This window comes from Coptis chinensis, chromosome 3, assembly GCF_015680905.1.
Source record: "Coptis chinensis isolate HL-2020 chromosome 3, ASM1568090v1, whole genome shotgun sequence".
In the NCBI taxonomy this organism is placed as follows: Eukaryota; Viridiplantae; Streptophyta; class Magnoliopsida; order Ranunculales; family Ranunculaceae; genus Coptis; species Coptis chinensis.
The window spans coordinates 87,414,544-87,439,226 of NC_141458.1; the positions used below are offsets into that span (position 1 = coordinate 87,414,544).

Below are 24,683 nucleotides of genomic sequence, written 5' to 3' on the forward strand. Positions count from 1 at the left end.
ATTTTCATAGCTCATTTGCAAAAATTGGACCGCTAACGAATCGGGTATCTTAGTTTTAAGTTTACGAAGCAGCAGGACATGTTGGGTATTTTAGAAAATATTTGGGCTTGGGCCAAAAATTCATTTTCCACCCAAACCCACGATATTTACACCCCAACGACCATCCCATTTAACCTCACGCCCCGGCCCAATTTCTTCATCTTCCCCAACCAAAATCGATCTGACCTAAATCGAGATCAGCGCGACTTGCGCCTATCCAAACATAAATCCAAGCACATCATGCGCCTTCATCGAAACAGACCTTTATAAGTTTTTTACAACACCTTCCCCTCATCATCCCCTACTTATACCCCTACCCGTATTCAAATTTCAACCTACTAATGGCCAAACTTGCAAAAATCATGCCGGTCTACGACTTGATGTTGAGTTTGATAGGGAATGGCACACGTGTCCACACACCAGGTCTTATCTTCACAGCTCGTACATCACCATCCAGCTCGTACCAAGCCATCAGGACATAATAACGACCCAGACTCAGGTCATCCCAAACATCAGATACAGCCATATATGGAAGCAAATGATCTACCGCGATCCTGGAGCTCAGTCAACGCACCAATTAATGAGACATTTACTTTGTAACATCATGAGTAATGGCAAATCATCAAGATAACACAAAATATGGATCTATACTTGACAAAGGCCTGGAGCAAATAAGGAAAGTCAGCTTAAACATCTATAAGTAGAGAGAGAGATGAACTACGTAAGGCTTGATTCAAGTTGACCCAAGGAACTTGATACGTAGGCAACTCTTATCCAAAGAAAGAGTGCAGTCATTCCCTATCAAACTCAACATCAGGTCGTAGACACAAAATCCCCACCTCTACATTGGGGCCGTCTGCCAATTTGTTTCCTTGAGAAAAAACACACACACTATTTTTGCAAGCCCACAAAGCTGGTCAGAAAACCACCATGGAAGCACAGCTACAAGCTCTAGTAGATCAAGTCAAGTTCCTCCACGAGTCATTCACCACGCTCCAACAAGAGAACCAAGCTATGCACGAGCAAACCACCTCCAACACTAATAACGTGGCTCTAGACGCAATTGAGAACAACGCAGTCACAACCCTTACCACAACCACCAATCAACAACTAGAAGACTTCGCCCAGAGGTTAGAGAAGTCAAGCGAAAAGGCCAGCGCAATCCAAATCGTATAAAAGATGCTACGGTCATACAAGGCATCACCATTCACCACCGAAGTCAGGGACAAGCAGCCTCCCACAAATTTTATCCAACCAAAGTTCCCGTTATACGACAGTAGCTCATGTCCTGGCTAGCACATAGCTCGCTTCAGCCAGATCCTTACGCTTTACAGCGCTCCAGACTATGACTACCTAAAGTGAAAACTCTTTCTAGCCAGCTTGAAGGATGGAGCATTAGACTGGTTCTACACGCTCACTCCTGATTCAATCAACAACTTTGACAAGCTAGCTGAAACATTCGCAGCAGAGTTCGTCCACAACAGGAAGAAACAAGCCGACCTAGACTCGTTATTCCAGCTGAAGCAAGCACACGGTGAAACTATCTGCGCTTTCCTAAGACGTTTCAAGAAGGAACTCCTATCAATGGAGCCATGCCTCAAGGACAGCTTTGCAACTTCCGCATTCACCAACGCCCTCCTAGACGACTCCGACGTAGCAGGGTCCCTCATGCGAAACAAGCCAGAATGCCTAGACGACCTGTACCACAGACTAGACAAGTACATGAAGTACGAAGAATGGATGGCCCAGCGCAAAGGCAAAAAATTCATCGCAGTAAGCGACAAGCGGGGACCTAAAGAAAGCAATCAGTACTCAGGCAACAACAACAAGGGCAACAACTCCCACAAGCCCTCATACACCAAAAGAGAATTCTCCAACTTCTCTAGGACGCCAAGCCATATCCTGAAGAAGATATATACAACACATTACTTCAAGCCAAACATCAACAAGGTGATAGCAATACCAGGACGTCCATACTGCCACTTCTACAAACTCCACCACCATGACACCGATGAAAGTTGGAGTTTCAACCACTACCTCCAAGACTTAGTCGAAGAGGGAAAGCTGAAAGAGTTCCTACCAGAAAGCGACCTCAGGCATAAGCTGAATGCCAACCACAATAGAACCTGGAGCCAGAGCCATGAACAGCCTGCTCGCAGAAGGAGCAGAAGTAGAACAGCCCGCCGATCTAAATCTCCAGGTCGGTCGAGGCACAACATGAGACAACACTCCTCCGATCACAACGAGGAAAAGGTAATCCATATGATTACAGACACCTCTAATAACGAAACCTCAGGTTAGGAAAAGCGCAGGCGGGTTGGAGCACTGCAAGAAATCTACCACCTCTCCTACAAAGCTGAAGTAATCACACCTTCCAGCTCTCAATCTACGACCTCCATATCATTTACCGAGGGAGATCTTGACAATGTGTGCTTACCCCACAATGATGCCCTGGTAGTACACGTTAAAATCAATGGATAGACAGTCAAACGGGTCTTAATCGATTTAGGCAGCTCTTACGACATCCTCTTCTACCAAACATACAAGGATATGCACCTTCCAGACTCGATGATGATAGAGTCAAATGCACCACTCTACGGGTTCAATGGAGACCGCACATATGCCATTGGAGACATCATCCTACCAGTCTCCTTTAGAGAAAAAGAGGACATGGTCAAGACCTCAACACGCTTCAGTGTGGTTGATGTCAAGTTGTCCTACACTGCCATCTTAGGACGTAGGTGGATTCACAAGATCCAAACAGTTCCATCAACCTTACACCAAGTCCGGCGGTTCACCGGACCCCGAGAAATCATGGAGCTCAGAAGCAACCAAATAGAAGCTCATCGATGCAATCAAGTCAGCCCAACAACCACGGCCAAAACTCAGGTCGTCCAAACAAAAGAAATCCCAAAGCCGCAAGATCCTCAAGCTTTCAACCTTCCAACATCAGCAACAGACAAGCTCAAGGAGAAACAAGCACAAATCGAACTGGGAGAAAAAGCCAATTTTGGCACAAATGATGACCCAAAATTTGTTTATGTAGGGGCTGATTTAGACCCCAAGCTCAAAGAGCAACTTGTCAAATTTCTATCTTTCAATAAAGATGTTTTTGCTGGTCGTATATCAAATTATGTCAGGAATCGACCCTCAAGTCGCTTGCCACAAATTAAATGTAGATCCAGCTATAAAGCCTATCAAACAACGACCTAGGAAACTAGCACTCAAATTTCAAAAAGCCATCAATAAAGAGATAGAAAAGCTTTAAAATGTTGGATTCATTAGAGAGGTCGAGTACCCGACCTGGTTAGCTAACATTGTAGCCGTTCCAAAGAAATATGGCCAAGTACGACTTTGCATAGACTTTACCACCAACGTCAACAAGCATTGCCCAAAGGACAACTTCCACTTACCAAGGATTGACATACTCGTAGATCAAACTTGCGGACATGAGCTTCTATCATTTATGGATGCATATAGTGGGTACAATCAGATACCACTTGTAGAGGAAGACTAGGAAAAAACGTCCTTCATAACCGAACAAGGAACGTTTTGCTACAACGTCCTACCATTCGGTTTAAAGAACGCCGGTGTGACCTACCAAAGACTTGTCACAAAGATATTCAAAGACTTGCTGGGCGACACTATGGAAGTCAACATAGACGATATGGTAGTCAAAGAGAAAAGGTTGATGATCACATTTCTCACTTGCAAGAAGCCTTTGAAAGATTGAGCCAAAACAAGATGAAGCTCAACCCACCAAAATGTGTATTTGGGGTAGCATCAGGGAAATTATTAGGATACCTCGTTTCACAAAGACGCATTGTAGCAAACCAAGAACAAATACGAGCTCTCCTTGAGATGTCAGAACCAATTTCCAAGCAACAAATTCACAAGCTATCTGGCATGGTTTCAGCCCTAAACAGATTCATCTCACGTGCATCTGACAAGTACAGACTGTTCCTGTAAATACTCAAGAAAGGCACAACATTCACATGGACAGACGAATGCCACAAAACATTCAACGACCTGAAGGCTTACCTATCAACTCCACCCATCTTGTCCAAACCAAATAAAGGAGAAACACTGGGGCTTTACCTTGCAACTACCGACTTTGCCATCAGCTCGGTCTTTTTTTGCGAAAGCAAGGGAATCAAAAAGCCAGTCTCACCAAAGAAGGCATGACAGATTCAGAAAAATATTACTCCACAATTAAGAAAACAATGTTATCATTGTTATACTTTGCTCGCAAGTTTCGACCTTACTTCTAGGCTCACAACATCAAGGTCATAATAGATGTATCTATCAAGCAGGTTTTGAGTTCTAACAACAAAACAGTGCGCGCATGGCCAAATGGGTTGAAGAACTCAGAAACATCACATCGAATTAGTTCCCAAAATGTCTTGCAAAGGTCAGGTCATTGCAGACTTCCTTGCTGACTTCCCCGTCGAAGATGTCATCAACTGGGAACCCGAGCCCATTACTTCACTCCATTAACCAACCACCACGGACACATGGCACCTATATGTAGACGGAGCGTGCAACAACAGCAGTAGTGGACTGGGGGTTGTGTTAACTTCACCAAAAGGACCCAGCTACAAAAATCAATCAAGATCGATTTTGCAACATCCAATAACGAAGCAGAATATGAAGTATTAATCACAGGCCTCTGCATGGCACAACAAATATAAGTCTGAAAGCTCAAAGCTTATAGTGACTCACAACTAATCGTCAAACAGATCACCAAAGAGTATGTGACAAACGAAGCGAACTTAGCCAAGTACGCCCAGGTCATCAATGATATCATTAGCTCATTCACAACATTCTCCTTGGAACACATTCCCCGAGAGGATAACATACATGTAGACAGCCTGGCTTTCTTAGCCTTGAAAACCCAAGATCTATGTCCCAACACAGTCTACATCAATATCCTAGATAGGCCCACCTACCAACAAGAAAGCGTTAACAGTCTCACGGACTTTCAACCCTCATCCGAAGAAGAGATCACTTAATCTTGGATAGGCTCATTCCTGAAATTTATCTTACATGGCGAGCTCCCAGCAGAGGCAAGGCATGCTTATGCCATACAATTTCGAGCCCCCAGATATACCGTGATCAATGGATTATTGTTCCGTAAATCTGCAGGAGGACCCCACCTAAGGTGCATAACTCCACGTGAATGCCAACTCATCTTCGACGAGATTCACAAAGGCGAATGTGACAACTATGCAGGAGCAAGATCTCTAGCCCATAAAGCAATCGCCCAAGGGTATTATTGGCCAGGCATGCACATCGAGGCAAAGAAGTATGTTCTCAAATGCCACTAATGTCAAACATTTGGCCAGAACCATCTAAGTCCAGCACGGGAGTTGATCAACATAGCTAGCCCCTGGCCTTTCCATATGTGGGGGCTAGACATCATGGGACCATTTATCCCAGAAAAGAAAACATGACTCAAATACGTCCTTGCACCCACAAATTACTTCACCAAATGGGTTGAGGCAATACCACTCGTTCAAGTCAAGGAAGTCCACGTCATCAACTTCATATGGGACAATATCATCACAAGATTTGGTCTATCCCACACCTCGTCATGGACAATGGAACCCAATTTGCTGGCATACAAGTCAAGGCTTTCCTACAAAAATGGTGCATCACTCAAGCATTTTCTACACCTAGATATGCACAAAGTAAAGGCCACAAACAAATCCATCAAAGAAAATCTCCAAAAGAAGTTGGAAAGCAAGAAAAGTCAATGGCCAGAACAACTCGAGAACATCCTATAGGCATATAGAACAACATGCCGAGCCAGTACCAACGAGTCTCCTTTCACACTTTGCTTCAGAACAGATAGTCATACCATCAAAACTTACAACCATAACCACGCATTTTGACATCATCGAATCAGGAGAAAATGACTACATCTTAGCCAAAGAAGTCGACCTCCTAGAGGAGCGAAGGAAAACAGCTGCAATATCCCTAGCTCGATACCACCAAAAAATCCAACGATCTTACAACAAGAAGATCATCCCAAGATCTTTCCAAGCTGGCAACCTAGTCCTCAAAAAGTCCTTAGCACCAGCCAAGCTTGACCCAACTTGGGAAGGCCTATACATAGTTCACAAAGTCGTTGGAAATTGAGTTTACTAGATCAAAACACAACTCGGTGATGTGCTTCCCCGACCTTGGAATATAGCTCTACTCAAGCATTTTTTTCAATAATCTGTATCCAGATGTATAAACCAATTAAATAAAATTTCATCAACATTTTGGGTATATATGTTATCCTTGCATTACATGAGTACCATGCACCTTGCACTCACTACCCGATACGGAGTATCAAAATAGCTGACCTAGCACCAATGCCAAGGTCGAGCACGACTCAACTATAATTACCATGCATTGGTTAATTATCAGTCAAATTCAATCCACAGTCCCCCAAAAAGACCACAAATTAACTTAACACCAACGCCAGGGTTAAGAACGATTCAACTGTAATTGCCACACAAAGGCTAATTATCAGTCAAATACAATCCAAGGTACCCCCAAAAGGACCACAAGTCCACTTAAGGCCTTTGAAAGGTTTAAGTTTGACTCAACTATAATTACCAATCAAAGGCTAATTATTAGTCAAAATCAATAAGAAGCTCCCCCAAAAGGAACCATTCAATCAATACACACACCTAAGGACGCAAGGAAACCTAAGTGCCAACTATGCGCATCTATCAGGTCGTACACAAATACTTACGACCTACAAGCATCAGACGATCTAACAAAATTTAATAGGTTGTCGAGTCTACTACTATGCAGCATAGGTCGTCAAATAACAAATCAAAAAGCAATGAAAGCAATCACATTCATGCAAAATTCAAAGACAATCTCATTCAAAAGCAAGTAAGTAATTTAAATATTTTTACTAAATACAATCTCGGTTAAACACTAGAGGCCCCCAGGTTATCCTGGGAAAATGACCTTAGCATCCCCATAAAAAAATAGAAGTATTAGTATCAACAACATAAGAGAAAAATTTCAAACACTTTGTCCATCATCAAAACAACTTACAAGAAGAACAAGATCAATTGACACAAGGATGATTCTCCACATTCATGGGTCCAGTTGGCAGCCCTCTTCACCAACAGAGCTACTAGTCGGATCACCACTTGCATTCAGCACTTCTGCGGCCACATCTTTAGTGGGCTGAGCAGCAGGAGTAGCACCCAGGTCGATTGGTTGAGCAGATTGTCTACTAGCATCTGCAACAGTACTTTCAACAGTTACTGTTCCAACCCCACTTTCAATAGATCTCTTGAGAGTTTTGTACTTACGTTCTAGCTCCATATAATTATCCACCAGAACGTAGACATCACCACTCTCTACCAAGTCGACCTGGTCATTATATTCATTCTGAGCTCGCTCAGCAATGGCCTGCGCATTTTTGCACTCCCCGACCCCTTGCACTTCTGGGCAGCAGGTTCAGTCTCACTAGCCTTCTTCTTATCCCAGCCATCAGCCACCCCAACATCCACCACCAGTTCCTTCAGGTTCATCCTCTTCAAAGGAGCCCGACCTGATGAGGTACGACCTTTCACCGAAACAGGTCGTTCCTCAGACTCGATCAATTCGAGTCATCTTCGTCCCCTCAGGCTCAATGTCACACCCCGAATTTCGACAGAATTCGGAAAAACAATATTTGTTCCCGACTCTTCGATCTTCGAGGTGTGACGCACTCTCAACTCCCAAAAACCCATAAACAGTTTTAAACATGCGGATAATTAAAAACAAATAAAAATTTTAAACTTAAACAAAAGTCATCTTCATTACAAAAATTTACAAAATGAAAATGCAAATAACCTTATCTCAACTAAAAATCTATATCACCTCAAAGGAAAACAAAGCCTATCTTGAAATGCGACGCTAACACAAACCACAAGCAGCAACCAATCTTCTTCAACACTAAACTTGTCAAGACTTATCAACTGTGTTCATTTAATGAACACACCTGATAAGCAAACATGCAAATCGGGTCAAGATATAAAAATGTGGTGTGAGTAGCTCTAAAATACAACATATATTTATACATATACATACATAATCCATAAGGCGCTTAGTTCCTCCACCGAGGCCTTTAACTTTCCACGACTACTAATAAACATCCTTAAGTTCAATAACTAAGGCGGTTTCCTCCAATCGGGCTTTTAACTTCCTACTAACCACACAACAAACTATACTCATAATAAATAAGGCATGTAGTTCCTCCATCGAGGCGTCTTAGGTTCTAACTAAACAAATAACCAACCAAGCATATTATATCCGTACCGCATTTCATGCTCAATTACAGAGTGGGTCGCTCTCGCCCAGTAATTAGTTTGACCCACCCTTCGCAAAAACTCTATCCAATCATATATTTCAAGATATATTATTAACCAACACATTACCATAATTATATTAATTAAGGCTTTCTTTGTGTGTCCCTAAAATCACATCGTATCTATGTCTTACCTAGTTTCCCTGGCTACCACAATCGCTTCCCAACGCCGAACATGTACATCCACATGCCTCCCCTTACCTAATGAACCACTCCGTATGTAGTAACTACCCCGAAATGGATGCCACACACCGTAACCCTCACACGAAAAGCCATTATGCAAGTAATCGCCACTATTCGGCATATAAAATATCGCTGTCTCGTTCTATTTTGTGAACGGAATAATCAAGCCACTATTCGGCTACGCCAGAAGGGCCATTCAGATTCACTGAAACGCAAGAAGGGTCAATCACATTACTTACGCCCAAAGGCCATTCAGATTCACTGAAATGCCAGAAGGGCCAATCATATTACTTACGCCCGAAGGCCATTCAGATTCATTGAAACGCCAGAAGGACCAAATCACATGAGTTGTGGTAGCTAGGTTCTAGGATTTTCGTTACGTAATTTATTCAAGTGTCATCCATCTATGACTCATAATAAATTCCACTATATCACGTGCAGGTCAAATACCTTATTGCACTAAGCCACAATATTTAGAAATATCTCAATTATATCTCATAACCACTTTCATTCTTTCATGTGCCAATATATTATTACACTAAGACATAATCCCGTAGGAAAATATCCATACCTACTATACTACCTCATAGATAAAATAATAGAGTGTCTATACATTTATTTCTCCAAAACTATTGCCTTTAATATATATATCCCAACATATTATATAATGTCATAATATCAACGTCAAATCTTAATTAGATAATGACAACCAAATTCATACAAGCTTCCACAGCATTTTAGCATTTGATTTGTCCATACAATTTACAACATAAAATGTAGCACAATTAAACAAAATTCAAATCCACAATCAAAGCCCAATATATATATGTTTTACACACTACTCACGTCAAATCTTAATTAGATAATGACAAACAACGTTATATAATGTTCGACAACATTTTATTACTACATTTGTCCATATTCTTAAATATGTGAAAAACTGGAAAAAGTCAACGGTCAAAGGTCAAAGTCAACGGTCAAAGTCAAAGTCAACACGTCATGGTCAAAGTCAACACATCATGGTCGAAGTCAAACTGTCATTGTCAAAGTCAACCTATCGTTTCTATGTTCAACAGGTTCATGGTCATAGCCATGGTTCATGGCTAAGGTCAAGGTGCATGGCTCATGGGCTCATGACCAAGGTAATGGTTCGGACCCAACTGGTCAAGCCCAAACCTTAAAACCCGAAAGTCTAAATGTTGAAAGACCCAATTAGATCTATTTTAAGTTCTATGGACTGGCCCCAAACAATATTAGAAACTGGCCCAAAACAGTTAAGTGGTTCGGTCCAAAAATTGAACTGAAACCGGCCCAAAAACTAAAACAAAACCGGGCCCAAACAAAACAAAATAAACTGGCCCAACTAACAAGCTAAGGCCCAAAAGCTGAAATTAGATTTCGGCCCAAAAACTGAAATTAAACATTTCGGCCCGGCCCAACAGAACAAACTTTTCGGCCCAAGGCCCAATTGACCAAACAGTGTCATCTTCTTCAAGCTTCTCTCCTCCACCAGCCACCACCGACTTGAATTCCGGCCACCATTCCTCACTTCATCAAATCGGTTTTACTCCAAATCAAAAACCAACCAACTTTAACAAAAGCAAAAACCGAAAATCATAAAATCAAAACTCTTCCTAAATCTAGATCTGAAATCCATCGACCTCCATTACTGCCCTGCCCAAAGCTTCCACCGATCAGCCACCATCACCCCACTACCACCATTCATTTAACCAACAACCCGCGACACCAACAGTAGCAGTTTAAACAATGAAAATTACAAATTAAACCAAACCCTTAATATCACAGTATCAACCTCGCGCCCCATTAACACACCTTCAAGTGTTAACCACCTCACCCAAACAACAATAATACAACATCAACCTGTAAAGCCCCCCAACATCAATCCACAAATTCCAAACCAAATCAAACAACAAAAGTTCAAATAATCATCATGATAGGCGACGCCATTAGCGCCTGTTCAAAGCTTGAACAGAGCTTCCATAGCCCCACCCAAATCCGGCATTCAATCCCCCACTAACCTCCAATCAGTAATACAATCAACACCACAAGTGTATAACCAAAAAAAATAAGAGATAAACAGTTACAAATCATGTACAGGACCATTGTTTATATACAGGAACCATTGTTTATTTTGTTTATTGTTTTGTTTGGTTTCATGGGGCTCAAGGCCCATTAACAGGCCCAAAACAACCTTCGACAGTTCAATCTCAAATTTTCGGAGTTTCAATAGATTTTAATCAGTTTTAATAACGACAGTTTTACCAATGACAGGACGAATATTAATACCAGAATAATTAACATATTTCGTGAAATAGAAAACTAATCTACTCACCTTAATCCCAAGCTCCACGAATTCATTATAGTCCGAGACGTCGCGCTCCAACGCTCGAGCAAACCAGCCGCCTCCATTTTTATTATTTTTATTCTCCAAGAACCCTATTCTCTAGAACAATGTGATTATATACTTGTCCCAAACCCAAGCCCAACACGACTTCGGGCCGTAAATCAGGGCCAGCGATCCCAAAATCCAATCCAAATTTTTTTAAATAAATAATTAAATTAATTAATAAATAAAAAAATACGTATTTTAAATACAGGTGTTACACTCAACCACCTCAGAACGCCTATTTAGCTGATGCCTACAAAAGGGAGCGGGAGCATCACCACCTCAACCAACACTCCCACCTCTACATCCAGCCCTATCACCCCCATCCACCTCAGCTCATTGGGGTACAGGAAGGCTATCAGAGCCCCTTCCAGCAGTTCTCACTCCAAAAATAGGTTCTCTCCTTTGGCTCTTTCTCTCCATCTCAGTATCTGAGCTAGAATTAGAGATATCAAACATTAGCTTTCGGTCCCTCTTCTTTTGCTCAACCTTCTTCTGGTTGATTTTCTCTCCTCCGCACTTCTTAAAGTAATGCACAATCTCTCCCAAGATAGCTCGTTTCTCCTCCCAACTCAAACAAGCAAAATCTTTGATAACGCCGCTCCTTGTATGCCCACGAATAGCAACCTCTGCAAAAACAAAATGAACTGATCAGAACGTTCAAAATATCAACTACCCTACATACACTACGACCTATAAAATAATGACCTACTATCTCACTTTATAGTACGATTATCCAACTCCCAGTCAGAAAGACTATAATTACCCACAACTAGTAAAGGCCTATGCCCCCAATACTCCTTACTCACCCCCCACAATCACAGCAGATTTCCCCTTCACCACCTGTAAACTAAAGTTCATTGCAGACGACCTATTCACAGATAAATGTTCTAGCACATCTGATAAACAGATGTTATAACCCCTCTTATTCAACAAATCCAACACATGGAAAACCCTCCAACTATTCCCTACGAACTGACAAGGGGTCTTTCCACAAAAGTTCAAAACTTCCACAGTAAGCCGTGAGAACGGCAACCTCATCCCAGCCTTCAGTTGAACACCATAACAAACCACAACACCCCCATCCCGAGGAACATAATCCAAGCCAAACACATTCCTCTCTCCACCCAGGTCATATACAATCAGGTAGGAGTCCACCTAGCCAAACTCCTCCCTCAAAGCAACAGTACAATCTACCGACCTAGGTACCGCCTCCTCAACCATCGTCTCCAATGAGGAAGACGATGGCGCGTCACCTCCACTACGAGCCCTAACACCATCATCTCCGTCACTCACAGTTCTCTCTCTCCACTGATCCAAGTCAACTTCCCCACTCAAGCTATCACTAGTAATCGACATGACAATAGCAAAAATGAAAACAAAAAAATCAGATTTTTTAGTTCAAAAAGACGCACCTGAAGACGAAAGGTTCAAAAGGTTTTGTTTTTCTTTCTCTTTGCTTTGTCTCTACTTTGTGTTGATAGAATGAACAATGAAAAGCCTTCACACGCAAAAACCCTTCAGCTGCACAAATCTCAAAAATTGACAAACCGTTTTGCCTTTCCCCAAAAAGCAATCATAACCTCGCCCACAAACCGCCGCGATTTGGACCCATGGATCAAATCCAACAGTTCCCGCACATTTTCCAAACCCATTCAAACTAACCAGCTGTATGACACGTGTTTGAAAGCTTTATTTTATCTTTTCTTTTCACGCCACAGCTGTCCAAAGAATAAATAAAATAAAGGGGGTTGTGTAAGTATCCTCCGTTCTACATTCATATCACTACAGCACATGTATCCACATACCAGTCAGATCTTCACAAATTTCGTACCAAGCCATCGTGATCGACGTAACAACGACCCACTCGAGTCGTCCCAAACATCGATCTGATCATATATGGAAGCAAATGATCTACCGCGATCCTAGAGCTCAGTCAACGTACCAATCAATGAGACATTTACTTTGTAACATCAGGAGTAATGACGAATCATCAAGATAGCATAAAATATGGATCTACACTTGACAACGGCCTGGAACAAATAAGAAAAGATAGCTAAAACATCTATAAGTAGAGAGAGATGAACTACGTAAGGCTTGATTCAAGTTGACCCAAGGAACTTGATACGTAGGCAACTCTTGTCCAAAGAAAGAGTGCAGTCATTCCCTATCAAACTCAACATCAGATCGTAGACACAAAATCCCCACCTCTACAGTGGGCTTGAGAAAATAGTGTTTTTTCTTGAGGAAACAAAATCCCCACCAATGTTATGCCCAAAATAAAAAATCAAAATATGCCCAAAAATCAAAATTGAAAAGTCGGCCTATTCGTGTTATGCCCAAAAATCAAAATATGGCTGATATCTCGCTTAGAAAACAGTTATCCGTCCTTCTTCAATCCCGAAACATGGAAGTAACAACTGAAGAGAAATGGAAAACAACAGCTCTACTCGTGATAGACATGCAGGTTCTTTTCTTTACTGTTCTTTCAAATCAATTATTGGTCACTACTAACTAAAATTTGTTAATTATTTTTTGTCACAGAAAGATTTCATAGTTCCAAATGGTCTGCTCCGTGTGGACGGAGGTGAAGCAATAGTCCCATCAGTTATAAAAGCAGTTGATGTCGCCAGACAACGTGGCATTCCTGTTATTTGGGTATGTAATTTTATGATGCTTGAATTTACTAGTTACTCCACGTTATGGATCATGGCAAAAGAATAAAAATGTAGGTTGTTCGTGAACATGATGCGTTGGGAAGAGACGTGGAACTCTTTCGTAGACATTTGTATGGATGTGAAAAAACTGGACCTACTACTAAGGGCAGAGAAGGTGCAGATTTAGTGGATGGTCTTGTTATCAAAGAAGGAGATTATAAGTTGGTAAAGACGCGGTTCAGTGCTTTTTCCTCCACGCACCTTCATTCATATCTCCAAGGGGTTGGAATCAATAGCATTGTGGTAGTTGGTAAGTGACAATCCAAGATTTTGGATACCTACTCTATGTAAGGTTGTTTTGTAGTGATGCAGAATGCATTGAGGGTTTTATTGGATTTGAAATGTGTAAATTGATTAACTTTCTTTTCTTTCATTTTTTTTCCTAGGAGTGCAAACCCCAAACTGTATTAGGCAGACTGTCTATGATGCGGTTGCATTAGATTACCAATCTGTTACTGTCATTGTTGATGCTACTGCTGCTGCTACACCTGAAGTACATGAGGGTATGTTCTCCCTAATGTCACAGAAATCTTTTATCCTGAAATATATCTAGAACATAAGTTATAGTTTTCTGTGGTTATAACTTAAAAGAGTATAACAATTCTGAATGTTATCTTTCGCAATAGATATATCCAGGTTGCGGGCCCATTCTCGAAAACAAGGTTCTTGATTCTCAAATCTTCCCATTTGGTAAAATTTATGCTAGACATGAAATTCTTTTTACTGAGCTCCTACTACAGCTTAAAGTCCATGTCGTCCAAATGAAAACATAATAGAGTGTAAGTTTGATTTTGTTGATTTTTTAGTTCCTTCACGTTGTTTTTAATTATATTTTTATCATTTTTATTTAATCAACAATAAATTAAACAGATTTTCTTTTTGATGAAAAAACCAATTAGGGTTGAAGGAAACTAACAAATTTTATGATTGTAATATTAATTACATATAAGACTGAGGTAAGGATGTGTGGTTTCATCTTTAACAAGATATTCTGATATCTGTATTGGCCTAGCGGGTACAGAATGTGTCATATTTAAAGCTTGCATGTCAAATTTTCTTTTGTCCTTCCTCTTTGCCGCATTTCATCCTCACTGTACTTCATACTTTTGGAGAGCCTAAGGCCTGTCAGCACTTGCTACCAGGTCCTTCTTCAGTTGCACGAATGCACAAGTAACAATGTGGTCTTTAGTGATTTGTAAGTTCTACTCTTAAGGCATTCCTCGCGTTCTGTTAGTTTGTATCTTGTGTTTTTGGAATTAAGTTGCACCTGTAGCATTCAATTGTGAATTTTCTCAGTTGTTACTTGTTCTATCCATTTATGCTTTTTTGGCTAGACTTCTATAATGAGAGATTTCCTATATGTATGCGACCTCTTATATAGGTACGTGCCCCAAAGTTGACAAGAAAATGTGGTGATTAATATTTTGTGATTTTACAGTAGTCTGTTTATATATATATGGGAGATGCTAGGGATTTTGCTGTAGTTACAGGACTAAAGTTTCCTGTAACATATGGCCATAGCGGGGCTTGAAGATAATCTCCATTTCTGAAAACCATCAATGTTCATGTGTTCATGAAGACAGAGGGGGGGGGGGGAGGTAGGGAAACACATCCAAATCTATTTTGAATGTCTTATACAGTTATACCTAAATGACGTCGCATTATGTAGATAACCTATGGCACCTGGATTACTAGATTACTATAAATGCTCTCACATCCATGTTGGATATTTCCATATGAGAGTTAAATCTGCATTGGAACTGTGTCATTTATACTATGTCGGTATCACTGGAGATGCCATTTGACTTTCCCGTCTCATTGAGATGCATAGTTTCATGCCTTTGATGTTCATGTCGTCTTTTGATCTTTCAGTAAAACCCATAGGTAAAGGATAGCTAGGTGACCTATGGTGAATATCACAGTCTCTCCAGAAGTAGGCCTTGTCGTAATTGGCCTAGTCAGTCAAGATCAAGAGAAGAGCCAAGGTCTTGGGAGGTATCCAGTAGCCTACTGTCATGCCTTGGGGGTTCGGACACAAGCTGTTGGGTTCAAATCCTGCCTTCACTGGGAAAGGGGGGGTTCTAAAGGTCTTAAGGGAATAGAATTGTAATTGTCAAAATGGAAAAAGAACAAAAGAAAAATATCTTTGTATGATTTATTTTGGAATTTCAATGAATTATCTTTAACAAAAAAAAAAAGTGCATCTTAAAATGTAGTTATGTAGTTTTTTTTATCTGTTGTAGGCTCTTTTTCTTTGTTGTTTTTTGTTTCCTCTGATTATTTATTTATTTTTCTCTTATTAGTAAATTCTTGTTTCTTCCCTTTACTTAATTTTGTTTTGTCAGTGTCATTTTCTTTTGTAACTCAACCCCAAATATGTGTATGTGGAAGAAAATAAGTAAATATGGGCCCCAAAAACAATTACTAACAAAACCTTCTTACCACAAAAAGTTATTCTGAAAAAAGAAGAAGAAAATAACTGGTAAATGGTGTCACGGATAGAGGAAAACCTTATTGACAAGTGACCTGGAAAAAAAAAATTGCAAGAAAATAGACAAGACAAACCACAATGAAGCACCAAGATAAGAAATGAAGATGACAACTATTTATAATTAGTAATGAATTCAGAAAATCTATTAGAGCATGTCCAAAGAATGAAGGCGTGAAAGCCCTATACAAATAAAAGATAATCAACGAATCAGTCTATGAAAAAGTTGTAAAACATCAGAGTTTGACAAGAACTTGTGGATGAATCCCTTTTCCTCAAGTTTGAAGTATTTATATTTTTTAACTCCTATTTGTTGATTCTATTTGTCTTTTTATGTTTTCTTTCATGTGAAACACAGAAACAGTAAAAGCATAATTTCCTAGGCCCAACTTCTTATTTTACTCCCCTTCCGTCACCTACCTATGTTGTATTCCTTACTGTGGATTTTATTGATAGCTTGTTATGTTTTTTTTATTGCCTCAAAGATCTGAACTCAACTGTCTACACAAAAAAGATCTCTAGTTGACAAATTCTAGTCACTCCTAGTCTGGTGACAATGTAATTTGTAACTTATTACATACATTATCGGAGTATTGTGCCATGAATTTTCTTTTGTACTAATTCTGTGTCTATAATGTATTTCGTTCTTAATAGGTTCTTCACTTACATTTGAATTTTACTCGCCTCTTTTAAATATTTAGTACCCAAAATTGTTTTGTGATACTAAACATTTTGCTTCATTTCCTAGCCCAGCAAATATTTTCGACATGAACTGTCTGTAGTAAAATGATCTTGTAGGTCTTTACTGTAAATTTACAGGGCAATTAACCATTTGTTGCCTTAAAGATCTGAACTCATCTGTCTTTAGTAAATTGATCTCTACTTGGCAAATCCTAGTCATTCCTAGAATCTAGATATGCACTGTTATCTGTAACCAATTAGATACTTGTTTACCGAATTTGTGCTATGAATTTTCTATTGTACTAATTCTGTCTCTAGGTTTTATTTCATTCTGAAGAATTTCTCCATACTTTAGATTGATTCACCTAATTTAATTTAGTTGCTAGATTTTTTTGTGATACTAATTATGCTTCGTTTCCTGGCCAGCAAATATTTTCGACATGAAAAACGTCGGGGTTAAGACACCAACTCTACAGGGATGGTGTGATGGAGATGCTTGTTCCAACCTTTAGTACCTGAACCAGGCCAGCCTTCTACATAGTTTTACTTTATAATAGCTTTGATACACATTGTTGCACAAGACAAGTGGAAGAGAGCAGTATAGAATCTCTGGCTACAATATAGTCGAGTGGTTGTAATCTATGTTTCAGTTCCCATCAACATTTTGCATAGTTGTTTGTTTGTTATCTATTCTTGGTTATACTAGTTGTAAATTCATCCACAAAATGATAAGCTGATGTTAGATGACTAATTCTCTCTTTCATTTAGGTTCCTTCTCTCTGACTGTACACATCAGGCATGACTGCAACAGAACCTATTAATGGTAGGCCTGAAGAAATATTATTTGGCCGGTGGGCATGACTTCACTGGAACTGGGCCTACCATATGGTTATCCTTAGATATATATTATAGCTGTACTCTCTTGCCTCTATTTTTTGAGCATTCACATAGTCTCCAATATTTGTAAAATTCTTTGACTAATATTATAGTTTTACTCTCTTGGCTCTATTTTTTTAGCATTCACAGAGTTTCCAATATTTGTAAAATTCTTTGACTAATTACGAAAAAGTAGGAGACTAATATGAAAAAATCAGACAATTGGAGCACTTCCAGTTTTTTCTAAACTCTATTATTAATTACTAAAAAAATATGATATAAAAAAGAAAACAATTTTATCTAGAGTTTCACAGATTTTCCAACTTTTTCTGAACCCTATAGGTAATTACGAAAAAAATATGAGACAAAAAACTAAATTGCTAAAAACAATAGTTTCTACCGAAAATGATTTTCCTAAAATTCTTACGTCACAAAGAATAGTTTTCACACTAATCTTAGGTGAAGTTTAACATAACAAAGTTTCTTTCTAGAAAAAGACAATGATATAATGAAGAAAAAATAATGAACATTTAAATTTATTAACATGTAACCTGGGATAAAAAAAAAAAATAAAAGTCAATTAATCATAAAATAAGTACCAGGTGTGTACACTTTACACTATGGGTGTGTTTGTTTAGTGGCAAACCTCTAGTTATTAGATTTGTTGAAGATTTTCCCACTGTAGAGTTTTTGCTTTACATTTAAAAATTAATGAAGGAGAGATAGAGATGAAGAGACAAGATAAAAAGAGAGAGATGAGAGGAAAAATAAAAGTCAAAAGAGAGAGAGGAGAGAATCAGTGAAAAAAAAAAAAAATAAGTAAAAGAGTTTAGGGGAGGAGTTTTGGATTCTATTTTCCCACTTCTAGTGGGAAAATTTCATTTGCCGGCAAATAGTAAATAGTGTTTGCCACTACCCTTAAATGCAACAAAACACTGGCAAATGGTGCATCTAGTAAAATTTTATTTGTCATACCCATTTGCCATAAACAAACACACTCTATATTGGCCTAAACAAATAAAGTTGGATAGATTTAATACATCATCCACTTTGGGATTTAGACATTTAGTTATCGTTAAAGATTTCAAAACCACAAAAATTACGACATATTCCAATTAAATTTCTAAATTTGTAATTTTTTTTTCAACACTATATATATATATATATATATATATATATATATATATATATATATATATATATATATATATATATATATATATATATAACAAAAAACAAAAAAACAAATTACAATGGAAAATTAAATTATACAAAAAATAACATCACAAAACATATAATAAAAAATTTTGCATTCATTCTAATGCAAGCTCGCATGTATAAAAAAAAATAACGGCAAGCCAATAATGACAAATATTTTAATATATATATATAATTCTAAATAAAACTAAGCTCAAAGAACAATTAATGGGAAACCGAAAACTGGTTGCAAATGCATTAAACTAACCTCAAATAATATTTAATTGAAAATCGGAAACTTGATATAAATGCAAACATTAAACTAATAATTAATATGAAATCGGATTATGGATACAACTGCATTAAACTAACCTCAAAGAATAATTAACGAGAAATCAAAACTTGGATGCAAATACATCGAATTAACATAAAAAAATAATTGTCCGGAAATCGAAAACTGGTTGGAAATGCATTGAACTAACCCTTAATGATTAAATTAATGGGAAATCGGAAAGTGGAGGTAACTGCATTGAACTAACATAAAAAAAAAATTAACTATAAATTAGGAACAAGATGCAAATGCGTAGAACTAACTTTAAATAATAATTAATGGAAAATCAGAAATTAGATGTACCTGCATTGAACTAATCTAAAAAATAAACTAGATCCAAATGCATTGAACTAACCTCAAGAAATAGTTAAAGAAAAATTGAAAAATGTATGCAAATTCATTGAACTAACATCAAACAATAATTAACGGGAATCGGAAACTAGATGCAAATGCAATATTATCGAATAATAAACGAGAAATCAAAAAATGGATGCAAATGCATTAAAATAATCTCAAAGAATAATTAACGGAAAATCGAAAATTGGATGCAAATGCATTAAACTGGCCTCGAAGAACAATTAATAGGAAATTGGGCGGATGCAAATGCATTGAACTAACCGCATTGAACTAACCTCAAAAAATAAATAACAGGAAATCGGAAACTAGATGCAATTGTATTGAACTAACATAAAAAAAATAAATAACGGAAATGAAAATCAGAAACTGGATGCAAATGCATTAAACTAACCTCAAAACATAGTTGTATTATATATTGTGGGAATGTCTCGATAAGTATAGTTTTGTATTTAAAATAGTGTTTATCTTATCTCTTTTCGTATGATTGGAAACGCCTTGCTATTCAAGTAGCTTCAATATGAACTTCGCCTTATTAGGCAATCTCGCAAAACTTTAATCAAACTTTTATTATTAAACAACAAAATGAAGTTGAAGGGTTTTATCGATCAAGGGTAATTTTTTTTTATAATGGATAGTGGGGTTTTCACATTATAAAAAATTTGGATGAGTGATCAATATAATATTCATATATAATAGTTCTGTACATATAGTTGCAAATATTTTTCAGAATAATTAATATAACATCACACGTTCGTAGATAATCTTTGAAGATCCCACATAGTGAGTCATGTATAATTTAAAGAATAATTAACAGGAAATCGAGAACTGGATAATTTTTTATGATCCCACAAACATAATTTATTTTTATGTCCTATTTGAAGTTGATATTACACACCATATTGGATAATTAAAAGGAAATCGGAAACTGGATTCAAATACATTGAACTGAGCTCAAAAAGTAATTAACAGGAAATCAGAAACTTTATGCAAATATAATAAACCAAACTCAAAAAGTAATTAACTGAAAATCAGAAACTGCATTAAACTTACTTCAGAGAATAACTAAAGAGAAATTAGAAATTGAATGCAAATCCTTAAAAAATATTTAACGGGAAATTGGAAATGGTATGCAAATACATCAAACAACCTTCAAATAATAATTAACAGGAAATCGAAAACTGGTTGCAAATGCATTGAACTAATCTCAAAAAATAATTAACAGAAAATCAAAAATCGAATGCAACTGCGTTGAACTAACCTCATAGAATAATTGGCGGGAAACAGAAACTATATGCAAATGCATTGGAATAACCTCAAAGAATAGTTAACGAAAAATCATAAACCATATGTAATTGCATCGAACTAACCTCAAAGCATAATTAATCAAAAACTATATGCATATATATTGAACTAACCTCAAAGAGTTATTAATGGAAATCATAAACTGTATGCAAATGCAATGAACTAATCTCAAAGACTAATTAACGAAACATCGAAAAATGGATGCAACTACACTTAACTAATCTCAACGAATAATTAACAGGAAATCATAAATTTGATGCAATCACATTGAACTAACTTCAAAAAATAATTAACGGGAAATCGGAAACTTGATGCAAATGCATTGAACTAACCTCAAATAACAATTAACTAGAAATCGAAAATTGGATGCAACTACATTGAGCTAACCTCAAAGAATAATTAACGAAAAATCAGAAACTGGATGCAACTGCATTAAACTAACTAAAATCAGAGATTAACTAATGGTAAATAAAAAATTAGATGCAATATCTTGAGGAATATTTAACGGAAAATCAGAAACTTGATACAAATGCATTGAAACAACCTCAAATAATAGTTAACTAGAAATCAGAATCGGATGTAACTAGTCGAACTAACTTCAAAGCATAAATAACCAAAAATTTGAACCTAAATGCAAATGCATTGAACATCGAACTAACCTCTAAAAATAATTAACTAGAAATCAGAAACTGGATGCAGATGTATTGAACTAATCTGAAAGGGTAATTAATGAGAAATTGGAACCTGGATGGAAATGCAATGAACTAATCTAAAAAACGCATTAACGGAACATCGAAAACTGGATGCAACTACACTAAATTAACATTAATGAATAACTAACGAGAAATCATAAACTTGATGCAACTGCACTGAATTAACCTCAAAGAATAATTAACAGGAAATCGGAAACTTGATGCAACTGCATTGAACTAACCTCAAAGAATAATTAATGGAAAATCGGAAACTAGATGCAATAACTACATTGAACTAACCTCAATGAATAATTAACAGAAAATCGGAAACTTGATGCAAATGCATTGAACTAACCTCGAAACATAGTTGTATTATTTGTAGGGGGAATATAATGTCTCAACAAGTATAATTTTGCATTTTAAATAGTGTTTATTATAATTCTTTTATTATGATTGAAAGTGTCTTGCTATTCAAGTAGTTTCAATATCATCTTCACCACATTGAGCATTCTCATAAAACTTCAATCAAATTTCAATTATTAAACCTAACAACCAAAAGAAATTGATAGGTTTTACAGGAGATAATGAATAGAATTCACAAAAGTTCAACTGATGTTCTGAAATGCAATCCTACCTTTGAGGATTATGTAATTTGGTGCCCTGATCTGCGAGGAAACTTCTCGACGAAATTAGCATATGATGAAATAAGAAAGAGGAGGCCGACTATTACATGGAGTAAGAGCGTCTGGAATGGTTGTATACACCCTCGAACCTCAGCGCTGGCATGGAAAATTATTAAAAGGGGAATTGCAACTGATGAAAGAATTCAGAAAACAGGCATCTCTCTCGTCTTCTTTGCCGCTTGTGTGGAAGTGCCGGGAAACTACAATAACATCTCTTTTTGCAATGCCGGTTTCATGCAAAGAGCTATGGGATTGGGTCAAACAGGTTTTTTCGTAACCACCGCTATTAATAGTTTTCCGATACACTAAAGATTAATCGAATGGAGTCCTTTCACGCATGATCCGCGGGAAGTCTTGTGTGGTTGCATCTCCGTAAGTATATGGAAAGAACGAAACAAGGTGCGCTTTGATGGGAAGAAGCCAAAGCTTGAAACCGCAAGTCGCTTGTTCGATTGGTACCGAATCACGTAAGCCGCCAAAGGGCCACCGTAAACACCCCTCCCCCGTTGCGATCCTTCAATAATCGGAATGTGGGTATTCAGATGATGAAAAAGCACCGCAAGTTAAACAATGTAATGCGTGGATTCCACCGAACCGCATTACATTGTGAAACTTAACACCGATGGGGCATCAATAGGGAATCCCGGGCCATCCGGGATTGGTATCGCTTTCGAGGGGAACATGGGTCAATTCCTCGCTTACACTAAACATGAACATCTTTATAGAAGCAGAGTGCATGGCTATCATTGTGGGTGTCGAGACGACCTTTAAACAAGGATGGAAGAACCCGTGGATCGAAACCGTAAAGTCCCCGAATTATTATTAAGGGTATTTTTGTAAATTTCATATCAACTCTAGGGTCGCTTATGTAAATTGGTTGTCGGGTTTATTTTTCAAACGTCGTAACTTAAGGAAACTTAACTCCGACTCATAAGTCACGCTTAGGTAAGTTTACCATAGGCTTAAAATTTGACAAAATGCCGGTTAATGGGTTTGTCTCAAGGCATGCGTCTTGCACGAAGTTACCGCTTTACTGCCAGGAGTTGGTTATTATTGCATGTTGTGAGAGATAGAATATAGGAGATTAAATTTAGGAAAAATAATTACGACGCGACGTCAATTTCGTTAGTGGTTAGGAGTCTAAGTAGGACGTTAAGGCTAATTAGGATATATTGGGCTTGGGCCCAAATATATCGGCCCAAATATAACGAAATCGCGAAAACTGAAAAAAATCGAAAAACGCACCAACTGAAATCGCGAAACAGAAAAACGCACTTCTTCTTCTCCAAATTTTCGCCCTTTCAAAACCCTAGGAGAGAGAAACCAAAATCCTCTCCATTCACATCGATCCAACCATAAATTCTTCACACCCAAACCTATAGACACTAAACCCAAATGAGAGAATTCGAAATCTCTTGAAAATTGAGCATCTCGAAGCCAAATCGCCGCTGCCGGGTGAGTGAATGCGTCTCCAATCGATTCCACTCAAAAACTTAAACGCCCAAAACCTTAACAACACTCAACCAAGCGTGGGAATTCAAAAAATTATTGAATTTGATTGTGCAATAATTGCCTTTGAATTGAGTTAATTTGTTTCAATTTCGATTTCTTGAGGTTGTGATGCCTTGGATTGTATTAGGGGTGTTGAAGGTCGGCAATAATAGCAGTTGACGAAATGGAGTGGATTCCAGTCGAAAAATTATTTGAATTGCAAGGCCGTGGTTTTTACGAAAAGGTGAGTAATTTGGTTTCAAACGATTAGTTTAAACTCGCTTTAGTGGTATCGATGAAAGATATTTGAATGGGTTGGTTGTACACTTCGGCAAAGATTCGGTTTGGAGAAGGAGAGATCAATGGGCCAACAAGCTAGGAGTGATTTTGTGGTCGACTTGGTAAGAATTTGATTATTCAAGCCAATTTCGAGCAATTCATGTTGATTTATAACTGTTTAAGACTTGAATGAGTAATGAGTGAGGGATAAAGAACACCCCGATATTATTGTTAGAGTTAATATGAATCGAAGGTGTAGAATGGGTTGTAGTTAAAATTTGGAATTGGAATTGGGATGGGATAGGATTGGCGTAGATATGAGGGCCTGCCATGGCTGAAATAGCCAGAGATCGCCGTGAGTAACAAAGGCTTTAAATGGCCCAGAGTCTCGTTAATCCAGAGTTAGATAAAAATAAATACCCGAAACCAAATTCAGAGTGTCGAGATTCTTCTCGACTTACGCTATATAAGAATTCTCGCTCGCTCGATAATTTCTAATGGTCGAATATATATATATGATGTGTAGGAGAAATACCTAGGGGATTCAGCTTAAGCGAGCTTGATTCTCATAAGTGGGCTTGAGGAGAACGAGCTT

The 24,683-nt window shown here is 38.0% G+C and overlaps 1 protein-coding gene across 6 annotated transcripts; it reads left to right on the forward strand.

The window, feature by feature from the left end:
* The first annotated feature begins 13,152 nt into the window (after nt 1–13,152).
* On the forward strand, nt 13,153–17,631 carry LOC147511395 (Isochorismatase family protein). Of its 6 annotated transcripts, none has more exons than XM_086603107.1 (7): nt 13,257–13,461; nt 13,539–13,652; nt 13,727–13,961; nt 14,098–14,214; nt 14,338–14,373; nt 14,854–14,906; nt 17,307–17,631. In XM_086603107.1, exons 1-6 carry the CDS (start codon nt 13,330–13,332, stop codon nt 14,883–14,885), a joined length of 666 nt encoding a protein of 221 aa, XP_086459233.1. In that variant the 5' UTR covers nt 13,257–13,329; the 3' UTR covers nt 14,886–14,906; nt 17,307–17,631. The 6 variants fall into 6 exon arrangements, with proteins under 6 accessions (XP_086459238.1, XP_086459233.1, XP_086459234.1 ...); XM_086603108.1 differs by lacking the exon at nt 17,307–17,631 and adding an exon at nt 16,953–16,964; XM_086603109.1 differs by lacking the exon at nt 14,338–14,373 and having other exon boundaries at nt 13,259–13,461.
* The last annotated feature ends 7,052 nt before the right edge of the window (nt 17,632–24,683 follow it).

Bases quoted from the DNA above. Each gene is read 5' to 3' on its own strand.
- LOC147511395 (XM_086603112.1), top strand. From the start codon at position 13,330: ATGCCCAAAAATCAAAATATGGCTGATATCTCGCTTAGAAAACAGTTA. The intron at 13,462-13,538 runs GTTCTTTTCTTT...TTTTTGTCACAG, and splicing joins TACTCGTGATAGACATGCAG to AAAGATTTCATAGTTCCAAA. The intron at 14,215-17,306 runs GTATGTTCTCCC...TTTCCTGGCCAG, and splicing joins TACACCTGAAGTACATGAGG to CAAATATTTTCGACATGAAA.